The sequence below is a fragment of the Varanus komodoensis genome, unplaced genomic scaffold (genome assembly GCF_004798865.1).
Source record: "Varanus komodoensis strain SLA01 unplaced genomic scaffold, ASM479886v1 scaffold2, whole genome shotgun sequence".
Classification (NCBI taxonomy): Eukaryota; Metazoa; Chordata; class Lepidosauria; order Squamata; family Varanidae; genus Varanus; species Varanus komodoensis.
The window spans coordinates 33,928,178-33,951,638 of record NW_025335568.1 but is presented as its reverse complement, the minus strand read 5'-3'; the positions used below and the strand labels follow the sequence as shown (position 1 = coordinate 33,951,638).

The window sequence follows — 23,461 nt, the reverse complement described above, 5'->3', positions numbered from 1 at the left end:
AGGGTCTCAGAAACACAAATAGGCTCACCCTCTTGCACAGTCAAGTTGAAATGAAATTTTTAAGTCTAAGATTTAGCCGACTGACAATTCATGTCAGTGGCAACTGACAGCTCATGCCATTCATGGAGGAGCTGAGCTGACTGACTAACTTCAGCCCTGTGTGGGATCCAAAATCCATCTAAACAGGAAGAGCTTCATCAGAAAGGTGACAGCTACAATTAGCGCAGAAAAGCCTGATGAAATAAAGACAGAGTGAAGCCCTGGGACGAGAAATAGATTATCTGCTGTCACAGAATGCAACAGAGAGGAAACAAAGACACAGTTACTAGGTGACAGGATGTATAGAAGGGAAAAAGCTAAGGAATAGCGATGCTGTGGAAAGGCAAAGTCCCTGAGGCAAAACAAAGAAACCATTGGTAAGGGAGAGAAGAAGTATGAACAGAGATGGTAACCTGATCAAAGATAAACGAGAGAGCAGTTGTAACGCTGACTTGAGTGAGCGGAACTGCGCATATGAAAATGATACAGGGCCATAATGCATGGCACTGGCAGCAGCGAGTCATTCGCCATTTATGTCTCCAAGTTACTCCAGTAAAGAAAACTGAATGCAGAGCTGACCCAAATGGAGTAAATGAAGTGCTCTTTCCCTCAAGTTGAGATCTATAGTACTGAAGGCCAACCAAATTATTTTGGCCCCGAGGAATAATTATCTCCTCTTCTGCATCACCCCTAAAACATCACTCTCTTAACTGGCAGCAAATACACATAATAATCATAATCATAATCATAATCATAATAATAATAATAATAATAATAATAATATAAAAGCTATTTGAATGATGCCCCAAATCAGCTGCTAAAGGAAACTGTTTAACTCTGACTAAAAAGAGGGTTGGACTTGAATGCACAAGAGTGTTTATCAGATGTCCTTTCTATAATGATAGCAACTGGGAGACAAAAATATGCACAAGTGATTGGTTTTTATTCATGGAGCTGCTGTCTCCAGATACTGGACCTTCCCCCTATCCCAAAAAACTGCATCTCAGAGAAATTCAAAATGCTGAGCTTCCTTCAGTCACACACAGCGATGTTTACCTATGAATACATCACCATATGATTAAATCAGTATTTCACAACATCCTGCAAAAATGTTAATTTGTCATAACTTTTCTGGATAATGTAACCTTGGAAAAAGGAAAAAACACTTTCATTGAGAAAATTCTTTCTTACTTTAAGCAATAGCATTTATGGTCACTGTATGAGCAAAGGAAACTTGATGGTCCCATGCCTATCAGTGTGGCAGTGAAAGGCCACTCACAGACTAAAGCAGAGGTTTTGCGTATGCAGGGGTCTCTCCAGGTAGGCCAAAAATTTTTGATCTTTTTTAAAAAGAGAAATACCTTCCCACCAGAAAATCCCCTGGTCTGATAAAGACTACATAATCTCTGCCCTCTAGAAGCTATGCCCCTTTGAAGGGAATTGGATGCTTATTGAAGAGGGGGAAATAGAAAGAGCTTAAAGTACCCTGGAAGAGGGTGAATGTGGAATAGGACTGTGGGATGTGCACACTGTGGCATTCACTCCCAGCTCAGTCGTCCTCTTCCATGCAACACAGAAGTCGTGGACTGTACAACTTTAGTTTGAAATAAGATGGGTGGCCAGGAGTTCAAAGGTAGGAGAGCAAAACACTACTCATCTATAGTTCCAGAGCTCGGCAGCCTCGTGAAATTATTCCAGTACTCCTAACCAGTTGCATGTACTCACACACAGCAACTAGGAACGGGTCAAAGGCTCAATGTTTCCTGGGGTTTGCCCTATGGACAGTATGGGCTACAGCAGCAACTCTGAATATTTTTAACATCAGTCTGTTTTCAGTCTCAATAGTCAATGAAAGCTGGAGGTTAAGCTCTGAACTCAGAAGAATTTGGCTTTTCCCCAACGCAATTACTCAAGGTTGAGGCTCTATATGTTGCTCTGCAAGGGACAGTGCATTGTCTACCAGGAAGTGCCATCTGAAAGCTTCATGCTCTTTTCTAACTCTGATTCTATGATCATCCCATCTATCCTACAAACCTACATGATTTTAAATCTTTGTTTCAAAAACATGAGAATCTGGCAGGTCTAAACTAGCTTGGCCATATCATTGACCTTCAGAAAATCCAGAAATTGTAGGCAGAATCCAACAAACTATATTCCAACTGATGGAAATGCTTCCATCAGCAGAAGCCGGAAGTTGGCTGATTCTCCTTCTCCAGCTTCCACTGCACTTCCAAAATTTACTCTGGAGGGCTGGAGGACCCTCTGGAGCAGATCTTCAGTGGTGTCAGAGGAACTGGAATATACATTATAGCAGAGTGATGTTGGATGCTGACCATTATTGTTGTTATTGTATTTGTTTTTTTCAAACTTGCATCCTCAACATCAGGATCTGCTACTAAATAAACAAAATGGGGGCAGATCTTTGACTCTCAATCTCGTTAGTTGCCACTGGATGCTTTCAAACTGCCCATGTTATGAACCTCAAAGCAATTAGGAAAGGAAGTCACACTTTACCTTGGTGAAGGTCAAACAGTCCTTGTCTTGATCCTTGTCCTTTATTTCAAAGTCATAAAGTGCTTTGCCCTGAGGAGGAGCTGGTGGAAGAGGTCTGATGCACTGGATGTAGCTTGCTGGGAAAAACCCATGATTTCCATTCAGTTCCCCATGATACCAGTTCTCATCAACTTTCCGCCGCAATATGATGATATCCCCTTTGTTAAACTTGAGGTCACCTGGTTCTTTCCCTTCATAAGCATAGAGGGCTTTTCCATAGGGAAGCTGCGAAGGATTCTGCAATAACAACCAAAGAGAATAATTTCATGTGTTATTGTTGAACAAGTTATAATATTCTTTTTGTTATTATTTATTACTATTAGATTTATAGTTTGCCTTTTCTATCAACATATACAAGGCAACTTGCACAATATCAATATAAAGCAAAACAATAAAAATACAACTTAAAATCACAACTTACAGCAAAACCATCAAAAGTATTTAAATTAGAACAGAATGCAGAAAAGCTACAAAAGCCTACTTGAATAAAAGCATCTCTATCACCTGCTCAAAAGCTGGCAGTAAAGGGTCCTAGAGAACTTCAGAGGACCTTCCAAATCCTGGGCTATACAGCAAAAAAGCCCTTTCCTTGACACCCACCCCGTTTCAGGTGGCAGTGGGAACTGAAGGATGGCCTCTTGCGCAGGTTCCAGGGAGGCTCCAAAGTTTTCCCAAATTCTTTTCCTGCATAAATGCAGGGTTGTTTGGAAGACATAAAGAACTGGAGCATTTATTTAAAAATAAAAGTTTCTGGTCACGTTGGCTATATGCAGAGACACATTTTATATATTAATCAGGGCTGGGCCAAGACATTTTTGCTGCTCCAGAAAACCCACTTGCAAAGTAAATGTTCATAGATACTAGGGCTGGTCAAATTATTTTGGCATTTCAAGCAGATAATCTCACAAGTTCCACTCACCCCTGGCAGTAAAAATACTGCCATAGCCAATTAATTAACATACTTCGGTGCTCTTTCACGACACTCAAAATCTGCTACTGGAAGAGGCTGCCTCCTTCTGCTAATTGGCTGGACTTGATTTTCATGGAGATGCTTGGAAGACATGCTATGGACAATGCCTGCAGAAACTTTAGGATCTGCAGCAGGTAACTGCATAAGATTGGTTATGCTTAGGTGTGAGGGCTTCAGGGCCCACCATCCCTTGCCCCTCCCCATGACTAACACAATCTGAATAAGGTAAGTAAACCAAAAATAAGTAGATTAAGTTAAATAAAATGGATTATTCAAAGCCACATATTTTGTACAGGAATCCATAATTCAGCATAGAATTTGAATTGGCCATCTTCTCTATCATGGAACACACGCCTCCGTTTCATACCTGCTGAACACAATGTTGTACCACTGCAGAAACTATCAACATTATTATATTCAAGTTTTGCGGCCCTCTGTGTTGTGAGTAGCCCTCTATTGATCAGTGTCAGAGCCCAACCGCATGGAAAGAAAAAAACTACACCAGGGATTTTTGTAAAGAAATATGCAGAAGAAAAACGACCCTTCAACATTAGCTATTTTTCTCTGTTAATAAAATATTTAAAGATAAAGTAGTTTAGCTTTAGACTGTATACGCTAGTTTTGTAAATCTTTTAGCAGACTACTTTTGATCATGGAAGTATCTATTCTCCCCTCCGTTCAACTTCACAACACTGCTCAATAAAACATTAAATGCCCATGTAAACTGTGCACTTAGACACCTGACCTGCTCAAAATTCTACTTCTAGAATGTTGCTACTACCCTGACACTTCTTTGTGTCAGATAAACCACTTAAAATATGCCAAAAGGGTATGTTTCCTTTTTACAGATTTCATTTTAAAATTAAAAAAAAAAATCATCCTAAGGACACATAGGAAATTGGGCTTTGGCCAAGCCTCCATCAATTAAAATGTGAGTGGGACATCAAGACATTTATACTTGTCTGGACAAAAGCTTGTGTACTGGTACTTGTCGAACAAAATGTAACAACTTGGTTGTTTTTATCTCATCCATTTTCTAAGACCAACAGTGATGTAGAATGGTTTTATAACAGAGAATGAAGGATTCCAGGTAAGACTACTATCTACATTGTGGAATATTTTAGGATGAATAGTTTCAAAGGGAGCCAAAGAAGAAGAGGTTCACACTGAAAACTATCGCTCCTTATTGTTCTTTCTCATCTGTTCTTGGTTTAGTTCATACTGCAAGAGTTGAGATGCTGAAAACATCAGTATTGAGTCTGAGAGGTTCCAAAATTCTGTGCTCTGGTAAATGAGGTGGCTCTCATTTTTCTACCTTCCCAAACATCTCCCATTTTGAAGAGTGGAGGGACACTGGAAATAGTCAGATCTAACCTCCATGGCTAGAGGATCTCTCATAGAAGGGGGTGAACAACATTTCACAGCTCACCATTTGACAGCTATCAAACTGGAAGCAAAGCAACAAATTACTCCATTTGCAGCCTTGGTTTCACTTTTTTAAAAGTGGTGACATGATCACAGATCCCCTGAAACCACTGACCTCTATACCATATTCAGTATTTATTGTTTCTTTATAAAATTCATTAATCATCTTTTTGCAATATATTGCAATAAAAGTGAAGCCATTCATTCCACAACTGACGAAAAATATTCCATGAGAGTAGACATGTCTGTTTAAGCTCATTACAAAAGGTATCTGCTTATAGCTGACAGCCACTTCACGCATTACATGTGAGGTATACATGTGAGGTTTTGAATAGACACCTAAAAGTGTATATGTGCATACAATTATCAATTTTTTTCAATAAGCCAAGTACTAATCTCTGCATCTCTTTGCTGATCAACACTCAGAGGCAAAACCTGCTTGATACTATGTCATGTGTCAAATGACCCTGAGCAAAAGCATCCACACAATTTTCCCATTCCTCTAATTCTTCCCCGACTGTGAACTGGTTTTCTCTGTTTCAGTAGTAGTTCAGTGGTAGGCTCTCTGAGTACCTTTTTTATTGGAGCAACATTAAACATTGTAGTTATTCTGACACTTTTAATAAAAAATTAGTTTCACAATAAAGCAACTTTTAAAGACTAAACAAAAATCAAAGTCCAACACACAAGCAACTTGGAAATTGATCCGCTACATTGATTTCCCTATGTACTTCAAACATTAACAAGAAATGAAACAAGAATGTCCATCTGCTATGGACGTATTTATGCCACAAAACTGTGGGAAAGGGGTCATCAAAACCTCCCTCTTCCTCGTGTATCGGTGTTTTCTGCACAGGACAGACGGGATCATATCTGTTTTCATCAATCAGTACTGACAAGAGAGCTTGAAGTGTTCCTACTTGGAAAAAAGGTGTTTACTGAAGTGCTAATGATATGCCCGCAACTCAATCATTCTACAGCCAAAGCAAACAGTAGCACTTGAGAAAGTACCTGCTGGCAAGCTGACAAACCACACTTGTGAGGCAATTAAAAGGTAACAAGAAACGTGCAACCAGTGAATTGTCTGGTTAGTTGAAATCAGTAAATGAAACACAGCTGTGTACTATTATCTGCCTAACTATCTTATGCCCCTTCGACTGCCTCCCTTGCTTATCTCCTTCCCATTGCGCAGGATTGCCCTTCTTGTCATTCTGCATGGCCCAATGTGAGGGCGGGCCTTGGCTTCTCTTCTTTCCAACACCAAAGGTTTTTTGCTTTGCCCATCTTCCTTTTACACTGCTGAACACTCATGTCTTTTGCATGCTACCTTTTCAATCTTCATTCCAGTGAGGTTTCCCACCAGTCTCTTCTTGTCTTGGCTACTTCTGGACATTTCCTCCTTTTCGTTCTCTTTCTTTCTCTGTGGGGAATGATGGTGGCAGTTATTCTTGGCATGCACTCATGGGTCATGCCAATCTGGATTCTGAGACAGGGGATGAAGGGGAGGAGGCAGAAGGAGCTGGGGAACATGGGATCAAGACTTTGAGATGATGAAAGTGCCACCTATCTCAAGGTCACTTTCCCCAGGTGCTCAGCCAAGAGGCACAGGTGTCAGATGAGAGCATGGGAAAGGATTTCTCAGAATTAGATGAGTCTGGTATGACTCTTGATCCCATGACACAGTGTCAGAAAAGGAGGGGATGGCAATTAGAGGAATGACATAAGAAAAGGAGACAGACTTGCTTTCAAATGGGCCCTTCAGAAGGGATCGGGCCCAGATGAACCGAAAAGGAGGGTTTCCAGATGTGGTTGTTTAGATTGGGTTCAACAAACTGCTCTGTGCATGCATTCTGTGAGGGCTGCACTCACTGGGGGCCCTTTGGTGAATCAAGAGGTTTGCAAAGAAAGCTTGTTGTCTTGAATGTGCGAAGGGAGGAAAACATGGCTCATGACACACTCCCCATTTCTTAGATCATTGTCTATGCTGCCACTGGGCTCCAAACCTCCTAACTTCTCTATATCCTGGACACTCTTTTCAGGCCTCAACTACAGCCTGCCCTACAAATCCACTGGTTTTGTTAACATTTGTGTGAACTTTTAATCCCTGCTCAGTTTTCCCTCTCTGCTGAAGCTGCAGTGCAGACAATTTTTTCCCAGGATGGGAAGATCATGAACCAATATCAGAAGACTCCTTAGGCTGCAAATACTGTACCGAATAGATAGCACAGGAGTTTTCATTAAAGAGGTCAATGGACAAAAGAGGGAAAATCTTGCCCAAATCCTGCTCCTAGAATGCTTTGTGCTATCATTATTGTACTTTTAACTGCAACCATTTCTTTTTGGAGTAGGGGAATAAAAAGTTATTTTGTCCATAAGTTTCCAAGAATACAGATGTGCAAGGGATGTCAAAGGTTATCACAGCACTGGCAAGCAGTAAGACAAACTCTGAAAACCAACAAACCCAAGTTCATTCAGCACATTCCATAGCATTTCTAATGCAACAGCTCATAAAGGGTGATGTTGCTTTTTAGAAACTGACATTTGTCAAGATTTTATAGCAAATTTTTTATGGTAGCTCTCCAAGCATTTCGGCCAAGATACGAAGTGCCATGAAACTAGTTACACAGGTAGTGTTTAAACCACAGAACTGTCTACCCTGGGAATAACCTATGCAGCGTGGGTTGATCGTGGAACAATTTATACCTCTGTTAATTTGTATTATTTTATGGAAGTTTATTGATGGATGTGAGCCGCCCCGAGGCTTCGGTGAATGGGGTGGCATAGAAGTCTCATAAATAAATACATACATACATACATACATACATACATACATACATGCCATGGTGTGCCTGAGCTGCCTCCCAGTTCACTGTGGGTTGGACTCCCGTTATTTTGCCTCAGTCTTCCACCTGGTATCCCAGGGAACTCCATGGTAAGTCCTATCCTGTCTTCCTTCCCTATGGAGACTGCAAAAACTTTTGTGGTTGCCATGCTCCCTCGCTCCATTTTACTTCCCTGCCCCACGGAGATCATTTTTTGTATTTTCTGAAAAGGCAGCTCCAAGTAGCACACGGGAGCGGCTTTCACTGGTTCAGCACTTTTTCTTTTCTGTTTGTGTGCCTGATACCTGGGCAAATTTGTAATTTATTTTAAAAGCACTTTTTAGTAGTTCAGAGTTGCACAAGTGCATATAGATAACCTATTTCCAGATATATCCTTCTGTTTATTGGATCCCTATGTGTCCCTCCTACTCAGGGCTGGAGCTATAAGCAGCCATGAAATCTGTTTATGTCCTTGTCAAAAACCCTCAATTAGCTCTATTAAAAGCACTTTTTAAAAGGAAGCCTGCGTTTGACAGATGCCAAAAGTCTATGCTTCTGCACCTGGGGTGGCTCGTGTTTTTCCACCTTTCTGAACATCTTCCCATCTTGAAAATAGTCAGATTCAACCCCCACAGCTAGAGGATCTCCCATAGGAGGTGATCTACATTTCACCAGCAAAGATCCAGTCATGGCTTGGCTTCTTACTTGACAGCTCACCATTTGACAGCTATCAAACTGGAAGCAAAGTAACAAATTAACCCATTTGCAGCCTTGGTTTCTCAATATGCATGGATGCTGCTGCCTGTAGCTTGATGGGAGACACCATCAAGAGTGTTGATGGCATGTCGCTAGGCCTTTGGGTTGCACATGCACAATCCTGAACTACCAACACCCCAACACTTTTTAAAAGCAAGCACAAATTTGCTCAAACATCAAGTGATCTTTTTTTTTTTTAAAGTGGCAAACTAGTGATAGCTTGTTTATGTGCTGTTTGGGCACTTTGAAGTGTTTTCCACTTCAGAGAGTATGAAAAGTGATTTCTAGGGGAAAAGCCTGGTGTGATTGCAAAAGGAGCTGCAGTTGGAAAGACGGTGGGGTGAAACTCAGCTGGTAGGAGTGACCCTGAAGTGTTGCTTAGGCACTTGGTGGAGTGGCTGTCACTGGTGGTGACCTAGGCAAGAGCTGCAAGGGGTTTCCATCCTGTGCATGCCACTTCCGTGTCCCATGATGGGACAGGCACTTAGGTTTGAACAGCATAGTAGCCCATGGTGTGTATAACCCCCCGTCCCCGCGCCCCATCCACACACCAGCCATGGGTTGGCAGAGTGGCTTGATGCCTCCAAACATGCCCCCCTGCAGGAAGTATTCCTATGTACACCAGCTGCTGTGGACATCCTCTTCTGCAATGCTGTGGACAGCTAGTGAACAGAATGCTGGGCCAGAGGGACCAATGGTTTGCTCCAGGCTCTTAAGCTCTTAAGCAGTCCAGGTTCACATAATATGACCTATGCTTGGTGACCACAATTCCTTGTCTGATTCACACATTCAATGGGGCTTTGGGTTCATGCTTTTGAACAGTGGCTACCCACCCTATGCAAAACCATACAGCAACCCCCTTTGATACTGAAGGGGCTTTGGAAAACACGTTGTAATGCAGTGTCAGAACCTGCTGTTAGAGGTCAGTCTGGGGATGTTCAACAAACAAAATCCTGGACACAAAACAAGCTATGTAGCCATATAAAAACTCTTTGAATTCTAGTCTTCAGAAGTCACAGCATTTAAAAGACACATTTCACCTCCCTTTAATCTCCTATCAACAACCTCCGCACATGGTACAAACAGTATAAAAGCAGGGCAAAAGCACTTTTTAGCATGGTGCTGTATTGAATAGCTCAACTACTGGTTCCTATCACAAGGCTGAGTAAGCCCCTCTGTCTGGCAGTAGATTAAGAAGGATAGCAAATTAGACAGAGGTGTGTGTGTGTGTGTGGGGGGGGTATATCCAAATTCTTGTTCTTTCCTCCACCCTACTCTCCCCTTCCTGCTCTTCATCTCCAAAAACAGCAGATCGTCTCCTTACAGGCAGATCATTGCTGGCACTTCGCAGCTACAAAAGAAAGGAAAGTAGAGAGAGAAGCTCTAAAAGTCCTAATAATAAGCTGGAAGCTACAGCCTCTGCAAATATCAAGAATGGCTGTTGAACCCAGCCGAGGGACTTCTCCCCAGAACACTTCATTTTCCGTAACTCCGGGGCTTCACCCTCAGGATGGTTTCTGTTGAGGAGCAGCCTTGAGGGCTCTTCAAAGGCCACAACTTCTGCCTGGTCTGGCCAAACCCCCATCTATGCCTGAAGGTCTCCCCTCAGAATCCCTGTCCTGCAGTCCCTGGAATAACTACCAAGAGCGATTAGCTCTACTCACTACCCTGCTTGGTCCCACAGAAACACCAACAGCAGCGAGGAAACACCTTTTTAATAATCACCTTGCTACAAACTCAATGCCTGATGTGAAAACATCACAAGAACCCTATGAGGCAGGTTAGGCTGAGGCAGGTTAGTGACTGGCCTAATGTCACCCACTATGCTTGGTATGCAGCTGACCAGAGAGCTAAATGCAGGTATCTCAGCTCTAATAGAGCAATCCTAAAATGGGAAATGTCAGAGAAGCAAGCAAATGTCAGGCTCAGGATTGGATGGATCCATGGCCTCCTCTTATATGTCCTCCTCTTAAAATGAAATAAAAACATCATTTTTGGTTTTATTCCCTACCATCACAGAAACTCAGCCAGTTATACCCTCCTAATATTCCCTGTTCCATTTTTATCCTCAGAACAACCTTATGAGGCAGAGTAGCTTCAAGAAATATTGGGCCTAGTCCTGCTTCAGGTTAAGCTCCGAAAATACCACTAAGGATGAGAATGATGCCACATGTGGAGAGGAGAAGGACACCCATCCAACGCTGAAACAAGAAATGCCAGCACAAGCATTAATAACAATTAAAACCCGTAATGCTAATTTTGTGGCTCATTACTCGGAAAGCATCACACCAATTTCTCACTCTGTGCAAGATGTGTGGCAGGGCTCAGAGAGTCTCCTCCGCATTCTGATGGATGTTTCACACAGGCAGCCAGGACACGGCAGCAGCATATGGTTCCTGTCATGCATAACAGCTTCTTGGAAATCGCATCAGCTGTATCCAGAAGGGAGAGGGGCTTTCTTATTGAAATATATATTCAAATCATTTCAACAGGCGGAAGTGGAGGCTGGGGAAGCAGCAGGACAGAGAAACTGGAAGAATTGGAGCATTCACACCATGATATGTAGCTTTTCATGCCTGGAGCAATAATTTGAAACAGTTCAACTGTAACTAAAAGGCACAATCATGTGATAACTGTTCAGTAATCCCTGTGAAGAAGGGGAGAAAAATTAACCCACTCAGAATTCAAAAAGATGGAAGACACTGATAAAAGTCTTCAAAGATAACCTAAGTTTTCAATTAAGAGGTTCGGCTGCATGGCTGCATTCAGCAGAACAACTGGCAACTTGATGGAAAGGGAAGGAAATAATTTGGCATAGCAGTTTGGTATAGAACAGTGATTCCCATCCTGGGGAATGATTCCCCAGGGTATGAACCAGGACATTTAGGAGTACATAAAATAGGTAATAGTGGAAAAAGGCACGTATGTCAACACTGTAGAGGACAAGTTACAAGTCAAAAGTTGTGAAATTAGTCGAACATGATGATGAATGGTGGATGCCAAATTTAAAACCATATGTACAAAGCTATAATAGTTGACACAAATTAAGTCACAAGACCTGTTAAGCAGTTGATACAATGCCTCAATAAAATATTGAGAAGCAGGGTCCCCGTGCAAACGAAGCCTGTATGAAAAAAGTATGCCACTGCCTTGTGAGATAAAGGACGGGGTGCCTAGAGACGCTGAAGGCAACAACTGACCAAAACTGTTTCTTACTGATTATGGAACAAGATGAAGCCTAAAGCCCTCAGGACCCAAGCAGCCTGAAGGAAATGCCTGTGAGACATGAGAGGAAAGGCTCTCCAGGTTTGCTCAGGGAAGTTTTCTCTAGGCAACTGCTTTTATCTTCCTTATATGAGATGCAGAATAAAAATACATGTTCTGATTCCACTCCTAATTCCAGGGGAAAGTGGGAAGGGGCATTTATCTGAGCCATGTGGCCATGAACCCCCTAGCCCACAAAGAAAAGCAGATCTCAACACAACTACTGAGGATTACAGGTGTATTATGACTGGGGTGTGGTAATGCCCCCAAACGTATGGCTGGCCCACTCACATGTCTCCCTCTGTCTTACACACACACACACACACACACTAAAAGGGGGGTGCCCACTCTTTCATAGCTTCCTGCCTCCATCCAACTTCCTGTATACACTTTTAATTACTTTGGCCATTTGGGATGAAAAGCTTCCACTTTAAATGCAAAAGACCAGCGGAAAGACTTGACCCATTTAAAAATGGCTCACCACATGTGCCAGGCAAGGGTACTTAAAAACACAGCAACGTCCTTTTTTAAACTGTAGAGTAAGCACAGAGGTCCCAATCCTGATTATGGTCCTAGCATGTTTGGACCCTAATCAGGGCCCTTAACTTTCCCTTCTGCTGCGGTCCTCATCCAGATCAGGTACCCAACTCCCTGTAACTTGCATTGCCAAATAGTAATCCATAAAATAACTGCCCCCCTGCAATATATATTGCTAACGTGGTTCTTCAGAAACCTGGGACTACAGATTGCATGGTATAGTCCCATCCCTCATGGTACAGTCCTAACCTAGTGGGCCCATGTAGATATTCTAGATTAAAAATAATGTGATGTGAACTTTGACCCTGAATGGTCTTTTAAATGAGATGACAATATTTTATTTATTTATTTATTAAAACATTTTTATGCTGCCCCATTCGCCGAAGCCTCGGGGCGGCTTACAACAAAAAATTAAAATAACATTTTAAAATATATACAATAAAATACAAATATATAATATAAAACATACACTATAAAACAAGCCGCCCTGGCCAAATAAAATTCAATAATATTAACATTTAAAATACTGCTTAAATAAAAAGGTCTTCGCCTGGCGCCGAAAAACAAATAACGACGGCGCCAGGCGGACCTCTCTGGGGAGCGCATTCCATAACTTAGGCGCCACCGCTGAGAAAGCCCTCCTCCGAGTAACCACCCTCCTAACTTCTTCCATGGAGGGCTCCCGGAGAAGGGCCTCTCCCGCCGATCTCAGGGGGCGGCTGGGCATATAAGGATGTATGGAGTGCTCTTGTTTTTCAGTGCTGCCTTGCCACGCTTAAGCTGGGCCAGAAATTCATGAATCATGCGGACAAACATGAAGGTTAAGGCACCTCACTCTTAAATTACACTAACAGTGGAAAATGAAAAAAATGCTGTGCCCAAACTTGCTTTGAAATAGCTCTGTTAAAGCAGGGTGGGATGCCTGTGGTTGGCCAGTCAGAGATCTGTGGTCATCACTGAAGCAAGGATCTAAACAACCAGCAAAATATACAGAGGCTTAAAGGTGGTTTTGCACTTCTGGAGAAATGAAGCTTCCCTTTGCAAAAAGTGAAGAGTTGTGACAAGCATGCTCATGGGCCATCAAATTGCAAGCACACAATCACTGTTCACTTTGCTGCTGCAGGGACTACAATGTCTAAGTTATGGGTACCTACTGGAAAAGGCGCAGTGTAATATGCTTTCTTGGTCTGTTTCGATTCATTGCATAAAACTTCACCTTGCTACGTATTACCAGCCTTACACAACTCAGTGCCTTCTAAATGTGTTGCACTGCAACTACCATCATTCTAGGCAGCCTGCTAATTGTGGGATTCTGGAGGCACCAGGTTGGGGAAGGTTGGACTAGAGTTATCATATATCTGCAGCGTGGGCTCTAACAAACAAAGACGTACATCACAATACATTTCTTAGTTCTTAAGGAACTACAGGATCCTTCATTGTTTGTGCAACAAGATCCATATCCAAACCATCTTAAAAGTTTTGTGTAATTTAATAACCTTTCAATACATCTACCAATATTTATATATTCCAGGCTCTTTCTGATCCAGCAGTGCATTTTTCAAGCCCAAGTGTTCTCAAATTATATGTACATTATTGAACAACATATGTTTCCTTTCTCCTGGCTAGTTCCCTAACAATGACTTTACAAGTATCTCTCCTGTGTAACACAAGCCATATGGTTGAACAGAGGGGCAGGCATATAAGTTGAACACAAGGCCTCCAACCTAGTTCAAGGCTGCTTGCTTTTACAAGCTGAGAATGCCCACTTTTAAAAGAAAGTTATAGAAGGATGAGTTTGCTAGATCTGAAAGTTGCAAAGATAAAATGAATAGTAGAATATCTTAAAGAACTGGAAAACAAAATCTCTTATGGTCTGGAAATCAAGATTTTGGATTTTTCCAAGGCTTTTTCTTTTCAACATGAAGGAATCAGTTACAGAAGTGAACATTCTAGAATAAGACAGTGCGGTGTAGTGGTTACAGTGCCAAACTAACTTAGGGGTATCCTGGAATGAATTCAACTGTGAGATCTTGGACCAGTCATTCACTCTCAACCTATCTCAGAGTTGGTCATGGGGTGGAAGATAATGAGGACTCTGAGCTAGGACAAAAGGCAGAAGAAAAAAGCACAATAAATAAATAAAATAGTGCGAATGCATTATAACCAGTAGTTGTGGTGTGACACCCACCTTCCTTGTTAAAATGATACACTAATTATTAAAAAAAACACCCTTCCATGTTAAGTAATACACAAATTTATCATCTCTGATAAATTCTTCACTGCTGAGAAACCTGTCACATTCCAGGATAAATCAAGGAAGCAAATGTGGTCTTCAATCTTTATGTGTCCATCTTCTGTTTGATTTATACATATAAGAAATGCAAAGAACATTTTGGAGTCGAATTAGGGTTTCTGATTTCCCCAAAACTTTAAGTATTAACTTCAGCGGAACTGCATATTTGTGTAGTGATATAGTTAGAGCTTGGCTCTGCATTTTCCACTGGGAGACAGCTGACTCTCTAACCCAACAATATTTTACTCTAGCAGTTCCAAGAAAAGTATGGGATGAATAAAAAACACAGGTCTGGCAGCTGATTACTATCAAAATAGTTAATTGGGAAGGTCTACGTGTTTTATTAACTGGGAATGACTCTATAACACTGCTCAGAGAGAGGAGGCAGGAAATTAACTAGGACCGCCTTTCTCCATACAACTTATCAATCAGTTCATCAGCCATGAATGGTAGCTTGCCAGGGTCTCAATAAACCTGGGCGTATTGGAGAGAAGGGTCTTGAGGCTGGATGGAGGTGGCAGGGTGTTGTCAAACAGCTAGCAACCTACAATGGAGAGCTGGTGTGCTCTCCTTTGTTTTATGGACCATGAGATGTATAGGAATGCACCACAGATCTTTGATCCAGCTTGCTAAACATGAAACAGTTCTCAATCCCTCTTTGTTCTTGGAAACACCCAAAATTGAAGTTGTGCTCAGTGCTGGGCACCCACTCTGCACTTCTTTCTTTCTTTTTTGTGGGCATGGGGGATTAAGGAAGCCAACTTGATTAAAAATCTGCACCATTTTACCAGGAAAAGTGGTTTTAGAAGGCTTCAAATCTGCTCAAAACAACTTCATGTTTGGCTGATTTTCGGAATGTGAAAGTACTATAGGTGTACTCTGCCAGATGCATGAAAACAGATATGCTGCAGTACCAAGAAAAGCAACCCTCAGGGCTCCATAAAAGCAGCAACAAACAATTGAATTAAACCCAGTTATGGAGGTGCTCACATAGCAAAATGTTTAGAGTTGCTCGGTGTTTTGCTCTCAAAGCAGGGATTTAACTTCTTCAAAACCATAAAATCTCACATTGATAATTCTTCTAATGACAACATCCCACCCCAATCTATAAAAGTTGCACTTTTTGGGGTTCATTTCACTTTCCTGATCTGGCAGGCATTAGCGTTAACGCAGAATAAAATGAAAACCTATCCTCTCCAATTTATTTTTAACACAGCCTTACCTCCCCAGCCTACTTTATAGCAAAATTAGAGGCTTGGGATTTTATGCATCCTATTATGCTGCAGGGCAAAACAAAAGAGAATATTTCAGAAAGTTGTTTTTTAATTCCAAAAATCTGCCTGTTAGTTTTCTCTTTGTTATCAAAGCTACATACATAACGGCAAAATGTTTTATACAGTAACAGCAAGTCAGATAAAGAACTGACTTTTCTGAGACAATCTGTCTCGGCATTTACAAATAATAGGAGCAGCAGCAATGATGGTGCACTTGGAAGAAATGTGCATAGCGACTAGTATCTTTATTTCCACTACTCTTTCCCTGGTACGAACCGTATGCTTCCCAAGTGTGATGCTTAACAGCCCATTGTGTACCATGTACTAACTATCAGGGAAGCAGGTGGGTTTCATAAACTTGCTGCTGCTTGTCTCAAATGCCCAGAATCAGAGTTCGCTGACATGAGTGCTTTTTACCATGCTGGGGGAAAATGAATAGGAAGTTACAGTGGTGGAGGTAACAAAAGCAGATAAACAGCATGGCACTTTTTCAGGCCTGTAAAGCATGGCAGAAGAGGCAAAGCTCTGAAAATCACCACATGAACAGTTGGTAAACCTCAGCCTAGAAGGAATGAGAGCAACCAGAGGGCTGGCGTTCTGGCTATGAGACAACCTTTAACACTTGCTTTATTCTCACTGTGGACCACCAAGCCTCACAAAATGTTCTTGTATGCAACCAAAGGGTTGTTCTTACAGAATGGCTTGTGAATGGCAGTTTCTGCATCAGGACAGTGTGCTTGGCATATGGGTCAAAGCCTTTTCTATACCGCTTCTTATATCCAGTGAACACTGACTGGTAAATTTGCCCCTGGGCTGTACCACAGCAGACCCAACCTGGGGGCTTAATGCGGCTACATGTTTCTCAATATTAAGAAAAAATGCCCTGCATGCTAAATATCCTTCTCCTTAATATCTAACTTTCCACATCGGGTAAAATTTTGTATGACTTGGCATTCCACCACCTGATCATTATTATGAATTTTATTTCTATACCAATCAATAGATGAATCTTTCTGGGAAGTTTACAACAATACGTATTACACAGTGCAAAATAAAGATGTCAATTAAAAAATCATTGGGTACCATACAGCATTTAAAAAACAAATGTTAAAACAAATGTAAAAAGCAGAGCACATTATGAGAAAGACGAGCCTAGATGAATCACCAGTTGGAATTAAGACTGCTGGGAGAAATACCAACAACCTCAGATATGCAGATGATACCACTCTAATGGCAGAAAGTGAAGAGGAACTAAAGGGCCTCTTGATGCGGGTGAAGGAGGAGAGTGCAGAAGTTGGCTTGAAACTCAACATTAAGAAAACTAAGATCATGGCATCCGGTCCTCTCACTTCCTGGCAAATAGATGGGGAAGAAAGGCAGGTTGCTCACCTGTAACTGTCATTCTTTGAGTGGCCATCTGTGCATTCACACATATGGGTGCTGAGCCTGCGCAGTGCCTATGGCCGGAAAGATTTAAAGCTTAACGGTTTTGGTGGGAACTCTGCACCCCTCCCCCCGCGATGCTATAAAGGGTGGAGTGCCCGCCATTTCCTCAGTCTACTGGAGGCCGATTGTTCGCCCCGTCACGGGAGCGAGAGACATTGCAGGGAACCTGCTGAACTGTAGGGAAAAAAAACAGTAACGGAGCTGGTATCGAGGAAAAACGGTACCGTATAGACCCATTCATCAACACCGAGCGGGGCCGGTGGGTGGGTTGTGTGAATGCACAGATGGCTACTCGAAGAAGGACAATTACAGGCGAGCAACCTGCCTTTCTTCGTCGTGGCCTCTGTGCATCACACATATGGGTGATGAGCAAGCTTACCAAACCCCGAGGCGGGCGGTGTTGTCACTGAAGAACAGAAGAAAGGATTGCCCAACCAAAGGATCAATTGTGTCTGGCACATGCATCAAGGTGGTAATGCCTGGCAAAGGTGCAAGGAGTCGTCCAAGTGGCAGCCTTGCAAATGTCCTGGATCGGAATGCCAGCGGCAAAAGCAGAGGAAGCTGCTGCCGCCCTCGTGGAGTGCCCTCGGGGCATGACAGGTAAGTCCAGCTTGGCGAGCGGATACGCTAGAACGATGGCCTGCACGATCCATTTTGAAAGTCTTCGCGAACCAAAAGGAGAGCCTTTATCATTGTCTGAGTATTTGATAAAGAGGTGGTTAGATTTACAGAAGGACTCTGTGCGAGATCTGTAAAAGGCAAGGCAGCACTTCCAGCAGAGTCGTCATCGCCCCGACTCTGACAAACGCCAGCGCTGACGGAATGAGTGAACCTCTCCTCTCCTCCTCAACCTACCTTCCCCTCTTTCTTTTGGGGATCGACTGCAAAGTTGACTCCCCATTTGGGATTCCATCACATCTGATCAGTGGGTTTTATCCATCATACAGCACGGATACAGTATTATATATTTCAATCAGTCAGGCTGATAAGCCAAGTGTTCAAAATCTGTAATTTGGCACACTACAGGTTTCTTATGATTTTATTAAAGTGTTTTATCTTGTGCTTTGCACTAAATCATTATGGTTCTCAGGAGGTGACTTTATTACCTTCAGATTTATTCACAGAACAAATCTAACTTTGCGCTGTTCTCTTCTTGCCCAGAAATTCACAAGGTACCTTTCTTAAGTAGCCTCTGGGCATTTTATGAAGTGCTATTAATGGTTTTCTTGAGATCAGATTAGCCAAAAGTGCACTTGCTAAAGCTGCCAGAACGTCTGATAGCCTCAGTAAACGGGTTTGTTTCTTTTCAAGAGCCAAAAACTTTATTTACTTCTGGGTTTTGTTGCAAAGCTCCACTAAGGAGCTCCACTAAATTCCCATGACACTGGGTTAATGTTTATGACTGGATTGTATTTAACACTGAAACAAATAGCTTTCTTAAAACAAGATTAAGAAAAAAAGGCAATACCTCCTTCTCTGTGGGCCTAGCCATTAATGACTTCTAATGCAATTTTGGTTCACAAGTACAAGGATTTTTGGCTCAGGTGTATCATATAAGATTGTGGCTTTGAACATAAGACTTGCCTCTCTTGATCAAACCAAGATCTATCCAGTCTATTGTTCTGTTCACAGCAGTGGCAGAGCAGATGACCAGAAGCACAGAAACAAGGAGTGAAGCTGATGGCCTTCTCCCTGCTATTTATTTCCAGTGTTAAAAAAAAAAGTGTGGGGGGAGAAGGACAAAATGCTGCTTGGCAAGACCCTACTTCATCTTGACCTCAGGAGCAAGCAGAAGAGTTTGTGTGTCTCCCAGGGCCCTCCAGCAGCTATTTCTGGGTGCCAGGAGACTGTAGAGATTCTTCAATGACCATCTTACCTTGCTTTCTCTCTTTCCCAATGTGGGAAGCATATATATCTTTATTTATGCTGTAAGCCATCCAGAGACACAAGTAATTGGACAATATACACATTTTATAAATATATAAAAAAATAAATATCTGCCACCAATTTGGCAAGCAGTTCAGCCTCCAGGTGGAAATCCTTATTCCTGACTTCTCCACGATGCTACCCCTTCCTCATTCCATCACTGTTTCTGCAACTAAGCTGCCTCAAGCTACATTTCCTGATCTCTTATCTCCTACCCTCTCCAACAAACAGCTGGTTAGCATTGCCCCCTCACATCCAAATGCTCCTATCAGAAGGTTGTAATGCCTCTGAACAGGAAGTGTTATGTTTACCAAAACTACTAGGCTGCCTGTGTGGCTTAGTGGTTAGAGAGTTGGACTGGTACTTGGGAGATCTAAGTTCTAGTCCTCGTTCAACCATGAAGCTCACTGAGTCACTTTGGGTCTAGAAACTCGCAGGACTGTTGAGAGAATAAAATGGGTAGGAAGAGGATCATGTAAGTTTGGTTTGGTTTCCCTGAAGGAAAAAAGGGAAGATAGAAATATAATAAATAATGACAGATCTATCCACTATATATTTGTCTTTAAGGCTGTGATTTTTTAAAAGAAAAGTTAATCTCATTGTAGAAGGAGGGGCTTACTTCAAACAAGACATGTTATTGCTGAACTACGTACAGCAAAGACACAGCAAAAATCATCTCCTCTAAAATATGCTTTGCATAATTATCCTCAAAGGAGATCAAACCAAACCCTTACATTTGAAATTAAGCATAATATCTATTAATGAACATTCTTTTTCTATTTCAGTACTTTTAGTCATAATTATTCAAACATTGAATATATAAAGCGATGCCCAATTAACTTCAGCAACATTTAAATTACAGGAACAACAATATTTCCTTGCAAACTGCATCACTTTTATGTTTTGGATGGGCAGGATTGTTGGTTTTTACTTCCTGAAGTGGAATTTCTAGCACCTCACAGTTTTTATCCTTTCACCCAGATCTGTGGCATGTAGCGACTCATTAACTGCAATTCATTGGTACACACACTCTTCATAAAGACGATTAAGAGCCTCTTGAAAGTCTAAATCCTGCTGACAGGACAGATTGGCACATTCTCTTACAGGCACGTTAGCCTGACTACTGCCAGAGGGTCTTTAATCAGCTCAGCCTTTGATAAGTGTTGAGTGGGTCGAGGAGACAGCTTGCTACACCATTGACCTGTGCCTCCAACAAGCTCTGAATATTGCAGAGGTCAAGCACCCTCACATTTCAAATGGTCTTCTTTAAAAGAGTAGAACCCTTTTCAGATAAAGACTCCCATTAAGAGCTGTTCTGCTTTTTTGTTACTTCAGCTAGGATAAACCCTATCGTCATTATATTTTTTGATCATATAAAGCAGCAGTACTTAAGAGAACCAGCTGGAAAAACTGTCAAGATGATACAAGCATCCAGAATGCAAATAAACCTTTCATGTTGCTCAACTGGATCTCTTTGTGGTAGAAAAAAAGTTGATTGTCTGGAATATTTAGGTCAAAGTTACACCTCAGAGTCAATTTAATTCCAGCTAACATATTCTGAGGAGTTTTGGTTTGATCAAACAGTCTGATCATGCCACCTCTCTGTAAAAGAACAAGATCCTTCAATGCTTGTTACCAGTCCCCAGTGCTTCTTGGTCATTGGATTTAGCTGACAGTGTCTCTTACCTCTCCATGAATGATCTAGACATTTTTTAATGCCAAACTGAAGATGACTCCTGTATACACATCTCAGGGCGCGTGGCTCAGCATCAAATTGCTAGCAACCTTATGCTTTGTTATATTCTCAGATTACTATCTATACATCCTTTCAAACTCATCATGGTGCAAACTCCATTGGTTGCTAATGTGTAGTGCCTTTTAAAACTATTGCAATAAAAATCAACAATAAAATTTTAAGCAGTGGGACGACACAATTTGATGGCTGCAGAATCATATGCAAATGGACTTAAACTGAACCCTGGAAGTGCCTGCACATCTCAGAGTGAACTGGCCTTTACTATGTCTTGCCTCAGTTGGATAAGCTTGCCAGGATTTCAGGAAAGGGCACTTTGTGCATGATGCAAAAAGTGTCAGCAATATGGTAACAGCATTATATTAATTATCATATTATTACATTTACAGACTCATGTGTGATACTGTAACTATTTTCCCAATGCCCTGAAGTAGGAAGGGAGAGCAAAAAAGGAAGAAGACGGGTTCCATTGCTATCTTCTCACAATTGGATGAGAACAGGAATAGATTTGTCGAATCTCACAACATCCTTACTTTGTATGCTTCAGAAAACCTGTTGATGCTAATAAAAGTTTTTAATTAGTTTCCCACTGTATACCCCCTTTAAAATATACATGTGTATTTATCACATAAAATAGTGTATTTTGTATATTGTATCTTCATTATTTTAAATGGAGATGGTTTCAGTGTAGGAGATGAATAACATATGAAACAGTCCTTAAAAGGGCTTAACTTTTCTCTGAACTGTACCTCTGCTATTTGAATTGTGGCTAATTCCTTTCTGGGAAACTTATTCCTGGACGAGTTGCAGCCCAGCTTATTAGCAAAACCAAGTTTCTCTGAAATCAGACTAAGGTTAGTTCAGACAACGTCAAATTCAAAATTACAAAATTTGTATCACTCCAATACCTTTATAAAGCCAACTCAAAGATCACAAAAATGTGCAAACTTCCAAGAATGCCAGAACGAATCAGACAAGCAATGAGAAAAGTGTGCATGCAGGGAAGCAGTGGTAATAAGGGAGGGGGGGAGATGAAGACATCTCTGCAATTCAGCTTCCCAAGAAAAGTGGAGAAGAAGGAGTCTGCAGACATTCTAACTAAGTGCTTTAACTCATGAGATGCTTACAGGCCACTGGCCTTAGGATTACTGGGAACTAGAAAGGGAAAATGTTGGATCCTTCATTTTGGAACTATCCAGCTGTTACTCAAATGAGCTTTTCCATCATGAGTGAAGCATGCTGGACCCTGTTGCTAGTGGATCACAGAGAAAAGCTAGGAGTTATCATAGTATCAAAGCTTGAGATAATTGGAGATGCTGTACTATGCGAAAAAGAAACTGACTGGAAATGTCAGACATCCAGGTCCTTGCATGGATGTTGCATTCACAGTGTACGTACAATACAGGCTTGTACCCAATTACTGCCATTCTGCCACTTCTAAATGGGTATGGGTAGATCATAGTCATCCAGGACATCATCAATCCAGGAGTTCCTGTATCACCTGTATACAGTGGTACCTTGGCTCACAAATGTAATCCGTTCCAGGACTCCGGTCATGACCCAAACTGGTCCTGACCCAAGTCAAAGTTCCCCATAAGGTTTAATGTAAATAAAGTTCATCCATTCTGTAAATATTTTTTAACCAAAAAAATTGAAACAAAGTAACAAAGAACAACAAAGTACCAAAGTACAGTACAGTAGAGAATACTAACCTAGGTGGGGGGGCGGTTATTGTTTGGAGAGAGAATCCAAACCATAATCATGCGATAGCAATAGTGCTGGGGGGGGGGGGGCGGGGCCGGTTTCAGGGGGGGTCGGGGGGGGGGGACAGGTGCAATCATGGTCATCACCCAATGTGGAGTTTGTGACAATTCGTAAATTGTCTTAGAGGAAATTTTTAAATTTTCCTCTAAAATTTCTGTTCGTGACCTGATTTGGTTGTGAACTGAGACATTTGTGAGCTGAGGTATCACTGTATATGCATTGTATGAGTGTGTGAGGAGTGGGAAACAGCTCTACTGTTTCCAGCACATATAACTTTATTTTCCTATTGAAGTTTATATACAACCACAGTTACTCCCAAGTAATATGATCTGGACCGGTACACTGTCTCTGATGAAATATACCAGGATTGTTCTGCTTTTCATCCCCCTTCAAAGGCAAGTAACAGCAACAAAATCAGTAATTGCATGTAATATTAAATTACAACATATTGCATATCAAAATACAAACTGCTTAATGCTTTAGGCATCTCCTCTAATTCTTATTTTCCTCCATCAGGATCTGTGAAGTAAGCTGTGAAACACCTAATTATCTGAGTTCCTAGTATGCCAGCGATGGAAGTAAAGATAGCTGGAGGCCAGCTTTCTGTGGTATCAACTGACAGATTTGCAAAACTTGGCT

General features: G+C 41.6%; 1 protein-coding gene across 1 annotated transcript in view; it reads right to left on the bottom strand.

Moving 5' to 3' along the window:
- SH3RF3 (SH3 domain containing ring finger 3) overlaps window positions 1-23,461 on the bottom strand; it is a 258,330-nt gene that overhangs the window by 91,330 nt on the left and 143,539 nt on the right. The window contains exon 2 of the mRNA XM_044429559.1: window positions 2,554-2,829. Within this exon, the coding sequence (XP_044285494.1) occupies window positions 2,554-2,829 (276 nt within the window). The remainder of the gene's footprint in view (window positions 1-2,553; window positions 2,830-23,461) is intronic.